At 40.4% G+C, this 6,455-nt stretch overlaps 1 protein-coding gene across 1 annotated transcript; it reads left to right on the top strand.

Annotated features, from left to right (window-relative positions):
• The first annotated feature begins 1,533 nt into the window (after positions 1–1,533).
• LOC117443142 (olfactory receptor 11A1-like) lies at positions 1,534–2,460 on the top strand. Its single transcript, XM_034079092.1, has one exon. It carries the CDS (start codon positions 1,534–1,536, stop codon positions 2,458–2,460), a length of 927 nt encoding a protein of 308 aa, XP_033934983.1.
• Positions 2,461–6,455: the final 3,995 nt, after the last annotated feature.

Genomic DNA, 6,455 nt, shown 5'->3' with positions numbered 1-6,455 from the left:
CTGCTTTATGTTACAGCCCACGAGCCTGGTTGTAACAGAAACCTTTCTCTTGGACTAGAAACCAAGATAGTGACGACTAGAAACCAAGATCGTGACGACTAAAAAAGAACATGGTGATGACTAGAAATAAAGATCGTGACGAATAGAAACCAAGATGTTGACGACCAGAAACCAAGATGGTGACGACTAGAAACCAAGATGGTGACGACCAAAAAACAAGACGATGATAACGAGAAAACAAGATGGTGAAGACCAGAAACCAAGATGTTGACGACCAAAAAACTAAATCGTGACGACTAGAAACCAAGATGGTGACGACCAAAAAACTAAATCGTGACGACTAGAAACCAAGATGGTGATGACCAAAAAACAAGATGGTGATGACTAGAAACCAAGATGGTGACGACTAGAAACCAAGATGGTGACGACCAAAATACGAAATTGTGACGACTAGAAACCAAGATGGTGACGACCAAAAAACAAGATGGTGACGACTAGAAAACAAGATGGTGATGACCAAAAAACTAAATCGTGACGACTAGAAACCAAGATGGTGACGACCAAAAAACTAAATCGTGACGACTAGAAACCAAGATGGTGATGTCTAGAAACCAAGATGGTGATGACTAGAAACCAAGATGGTGACGACTAGAAACCAAGATGGTGACGACCAAAATACGAAATCGTGACGACTAGAAACCAAGATGGTGACGACCAAAAAACAAGATGGTGACGACTAGAAAACAAGATGGTGATGTCTAGAAACCAAGATGGTGACGACTAGAAACCAAGATGGTGACGACCAAAAAACAAGATGGTGACGACTAGAAACCAAGATTGTGACGACTAGTAAACAAGACGATGACAACCAGAAATCAATATGTTGACGACCAGAAACAAAGATGGTGACGAATAGAAACCAAGATGGTGACAACCAGAAAGCAAGATGGTGACAACCAGAAAACAAGATGGTGACGACTAGAAACCAAGATCTTGACGACCAGAAACCAAGATGTTGACGACCAGAAACCAAGATGTTGACGACCAGAAACCAAGATGTTGACGACGAGAAACCAAGATGGTGACGAATAGAAACCAAGATGGTGACGAATAGAAACCAAGATGCCATCTGCACCAAACAGAGAATTGTCTGCATTCTTTAAGGACAGGCCTATATGTCGCTGGGTGACATTAAAATAATGTGGATTGACGGATTGAATGGAGCACGTCTGCATCTGGTGGTGAAACCCTGAGTTACAGAAGGAGGATCCCTGAAGGATGACGTCAGTGAGCTGCAGACAGAAGGTAAAAGCAGCAGCTCAGAGTTCCAGCTCAGTGAGGAGAGCAGCACCTCACACACTTTGGATCTCTGTATTATACACATTGATATAGGACGCTCAGTTTGGATCATCTGTCTTATGTGTTCTCATGATGAGGAACATGTGTTCACTGTTATTGCCATGTTTAAAGTGACATTTACATCCAGGTAATGCACTGCTCGTGTTGTGATGCTTGAAGAACCACAGGAGGATCATGGTGAACTCTACTCACATTTCATATTTTATACTGACTGCATACTCTGACACGTTTTTTTTAAAATACCTTTATTTCCTGATCATTCTTGCTTTGTATTTTTGTATTATAGGTGCCAACGTGTTGCTGATTGTGGTTATCTGTGTGAACAGGAGCTTATATGAACCTATGTACCTTTTTCTGTGCAGCCTGTTTGTAAATGAACTGTATGGTAGTACAGGGTTGTTTCCATTCCTTCTGGTTCAGGTCCTCTCTGACATCCACACTGTTTCTGCTCCGCTCTGCTTCCTGCAGATTTATTCTGTGTATTCATATGTTTTTGTGGAGTATCTAAATTTAGCAGCTATGTCTTATGACAGATATCTTGCTATCTGTTATCCTCTGCAATATAACACTCGTATGACGTCTAAAAAGATTACCGTACTTATAACTCTAACATGGTCAATGCCATGTATTGCCATTTTGATTTTGATTTCTTTGACTCTGTCTTTGCAGCTGTGTGGGAACATACTCGATACAGTGTACTGCGGAAATTTCTCCATTGTTAAGCTGGCCTGCTCTGACACCAGGGTCAATAACATTTATGGACTCTTTTTTACGGTCATCTCCATCATCATTCCTCTGCTTTTAATCCTCTACACGTACATGAGGATCCTCAGAGTGTGTTTCTCTGGCTCCAAACAGACCAGACAGAAAGCTCTCAGTACCTGCACACCTCACCTCGCTTCCCTCATCAATTTCTCTTTTGGAGTCTTGTTTGAAGTATTACAGAGCAGGTTTGATATGAGCAGTGTTCCCAAAATGCTGCGCATTTTATTATCCCTGTACTTTCTAACATGCCAGCCTCTCTTTACCCCAGTCCTGTACGGGCTGAAGATGTCTAAAATCCGCATCATATGTAAGCGCCTGTTGTACGGTGAAGTGTAGGTCATCAAGAGATTGCAGAGACAGAGAATGAAAGGACCCTGACTTCAACAGTATTAACTCTAATGACGTGTCTCGTTCACTGTGTGCAGAGGAAGGAAATGAAACGTGCAGCTGTACATGTGCTGAGCTTGATGCTGCTCTCTCTTTCTGTTTCTTCTCTTGCTTTTCACTTCTCATATCAGCCTCAGTGATTTTAGGAGAACCCTGAAAGGTCCATGAGTCCGGACGTTAGGAGTGAAACTGAAGTTAAAGCTGAATGAAGCTCCTCGCTGTGATCAGACACAGAGCAGCTTCATATCAACTATGTTCCCAATATGTTGACAATATGTTCACCTTCGTATTCTCTAACATGTAATGTGTCCCAAATATACATCCTGTGTAAGAATCTGCTGCTAGCCTGTGTTGGGAATAACATGTAACAGGATGGTTCAGTTTGAGTCGGAAGAGGAATAAAAAATACTTGCCTCAATGGTTATTCTTTTGTCCTCTAATTCTATCCTCTCCTCGTACACGAGGATCCTCAGAGTGTGTTTCTCTGGTCGTAAGCAGAGCACACAGAAAGCTGCACACCTCACCACGCTTCCCTCATCAACTTCTTTGAAGAATTGTAAAATATTACAGGCCCAACATGTTGAGTCTATTAAAACAAATATATAACTTCCTTACATGTCCACCTCTCTTCAATCCCATAATGTATGGCCTTATAAAGAAACAGTAAGATGTGTCGAAGTGTGTTTGCTTCTGAAGTGAAGATCAGTGGTTGTGTCAGGAAAAAAGAAGCTATAAATGATCAAAGTGTGCTCCATCATTCAAAGTGAATATCTACAGATAGGGAACATTTAGTCAGCTTTTTTTATTTAAACCTCTAAAGCCCCAAGCCTGTTTTTCAGGTCTCAGGCTCCAAAATGACATTCCCAGAACAAATGACCATATCTTTTAAAAGGGTTAAATTAATAATCTTTTTCTCAAAGCAATGATAAACCTGTGAGTTGGATGTAGAAAAGTCAGAATCAATATAGATATTTTTTATTTTAAAATAAATTCAGATTGAACATAGTAAAAACATTTAAATTATAGTGTCCGTCCAAAAATAAACCATTACTTATAGTGAAAACCAGCCTTCAATAGACTAAAAGCTTTAGGAATCCAAACTATAACATATAAGTACCCTGTATCAAGATTGATGCAAAACAAGCGACATTTGACCTTTTTAGAGAGGTTTAGAAAAAAAGGACACCTCTGGGGTTATTTGGGTGGATTTGCCGTTTCTCTGGAACCCATTGGTCAATTTTGATGATTGACACCTCTTTCTAACCGTTAGAGCCAATAGAATCGAGGGGCTGATCCTAAATCCACATACACGTACACCATGAGGAGTGAGAGTGATGCACATAAAGTTTGCCCAAATTGAAAGCTACGTTACACTCTGAAAAGTGAAATTGCCATAAATGTGATGATGGATTATCAGAAATCATTTCAAAGTGACACAGACACATTGGATTAACCTTCAGTAGCGTTTTTATTGTTTTGATGCCATTGAACACAACTTTTGATCAGAACAACAGCAAAGGTAAGAATATTATGATGTCTGGGTTTGCTTCCCATGCCACGAGTCCTGGTCGCTCAGTGATGATACTGATATTTCTGGAATCTGTGGAATCTCAGCTTGCTAGCTGATGTCTTGTTTGTGCAGATCCAATAGGTGGTGGAGTGTTTCTGCCGTGAGTTCTGTGCTAAGTGCGTTAGCATTTTTCCGCTCAGGGATAATTCAGAGGCTCAGCGTTAGACTTGTGTTTAATTTGGCTACACATTTTTCATATCGTCAGTTAGCTGAGTTTCTTCCTGTTAAGTGGATAGGACACATTCATAGTTTGTTAAATGTTAAGAAGCCCTCAGACACTGTTTCTTGCAAGAGAACTGGGACTGTGAAAGTTCTAATGAATTCAAAAGATTGGGTCCGGCAGAATATGAGTTTGACAATTTATATTACATATGTTGTTGGTTGATTGTCATTTGCCAAATGAGCATTGCCCACATTAATACCATTAGGATCAGAAATGTTCATATGTTTATAGAAGTCAGACTTGAATCTCTTTATCCTCTTAGAGAGCGTCTTGCATGTCAAATTATTATTTATTCCTCCACGTGTTCCCTCGCGTCCGTGACCAATTACAGCCCAGCAAAATCTGGCATATACGCCATCTTTTTGGTTCATCAATTTTTGGTTTATACCTAAGTAAAAATCATCCTGATATGAAAATAAATTGTTAATTTTGTAAATGTTGCATACATTTAGACTAAAATAGAATTGGAACCAGCTTATGTTTTAGGTCGGATATGTGTTGGCTTGAGGTCAGCGGGTCTGTATTAATTTCTTTCTGACTATTAATTCAAACCTTCTAATTGACCTATCAGAAGCTATTGAGTCTATGCAAGTTTACCGCCAGGCTCGGATCCACCTGGATCAGCAAGGTCACACCTCTACTAACTCCTGAAGAACCAGGTTCAATGAACTGCTGTTTTAAGGCAGACGACTTACCAAATCTGTTTAAGCGATCCCTTAGGATTCTAGTATCTGTAATGAGGTATGGCCCTATCTAAGTGTGTGCAATCTTACCCTAAATCATGAGAGGACAGCTCATAATTAATTTAGGTTAACAGGTAAGAGAAGCAGAAGCAAGTACACACCAAGATACCCATATATGTGGGGGTGTGTTATTGCTTCCGGGTGTGAGACTGGACATGTCCAGACTTGCCTCGAAAATGAAACTAAAGCTTACAGTAATATCCCATTGAGTCAGGGGCCTTTTGCTGTTAGAGTAAGGGGGTTCTCCCACTGCTGAATAGTGACGCCATTAGGGATAAACTATAACAGACCTTAGACTCTTTCATGTCTATATTTAAGCCCCTTTTCCACCAAACCGATTCCAGAGCCTGTTCCGGGCTACAGCCTGATTTAGTTCTGGTTCTTCCTGTTTCCACCGCAGCGAAGCCGGCCCTAAGCACCAAAAACCGGTTCTTAGCTGACCCCACTCGCAAGAACCAAGAATCAAGAACCAATACTTCTATTTTACGTCGGAGGGCGGGATTAACCTAATCAACAACCACAAAATGCCGCAAATTCTGTTCAGCAACACAGACAACTAGGAGCCAGGATGGATGCCAGTGAATCAGAATCAGAATACCTTTATTAGTCCCACGGAAGGGGCATTTGCGTAGTTACAGCAGGGAAAAGTGCCACAGACAGCTTAATGTTACATATCTTATATATGTACATGCATTAAAAAAAGTACTAAGTTATGATATAATAAAAAATATAATACAAAATAAAAAGTTAAATAACAACAAAGCTAAAGCTGGCCTATTACAGCTACTGAGCTTGCAAGTTAACAAACGATAGATCTAGCATGCTAATGCTAGACAGCATGTATCTCCATGGCAACGAACGTTAACGCTGTCGATATGAGGGATGTCCGCGCCGTGTGGGTGTCATAAGAAGGCACGTAAACATGTATGTGATGACACAAACGATGACGCAACTTCACTAGAGCTTCACTCGGGCTCTGAGCAATGGAAACACAAATGGTGCTACAGAGAAGAACCGGTTCAGCACCAGAAAAGCACAAGAACGGATCTTGAACCGGATCCGGTTTGGTGGAACAGGGGCATTAGTATATAAGTATAGAGCTTCCTGAAATATAAAGCATTTGAAATTGTGGAATATAACAAAAAACAAGATGTTGAAGACAAGAAACCAAGATGTTGACGACTAGAAAACAAGATGGTGACGACCAAAAAAACAAGATGTTGATGACGAGAAACCAAGATGTTGACGACTAGAAAACAAGATGGTGAAGACCGAAAAACAAGATCGTGATGACTAGAAACTAAGATGGTGACAACCAAAAAACAAGATGTTGACGACTAGAAACCAAGATGGTAATGAGCAGAAACCAAGATGGTGACGACTAGAAACAAAGATCGTGACGAATAGA

This window comes from Pseudochaenichthys georgianus, unplaced genomic scaffold (genome assembly GCF_902827115.2).
Source record: "Pseudochaenichthys georgianus unplaced genomic scaffold, fPseGeo1.2 scaffold_546_arrow_ctg1, whole genome shotgun sequence".
Taxonomy (NCBI): Eukaryota; Metazoa; Chordata; class Actinopteri; order Perciformes; family Channichthyidae; genus Pseudochaenichthys; species Pseudochaenichthys georgianus.
Note: the sequence above shows the minus strand (reverse complement) of the source record. Positions and strands in the feature narration are given on the sequence as shown.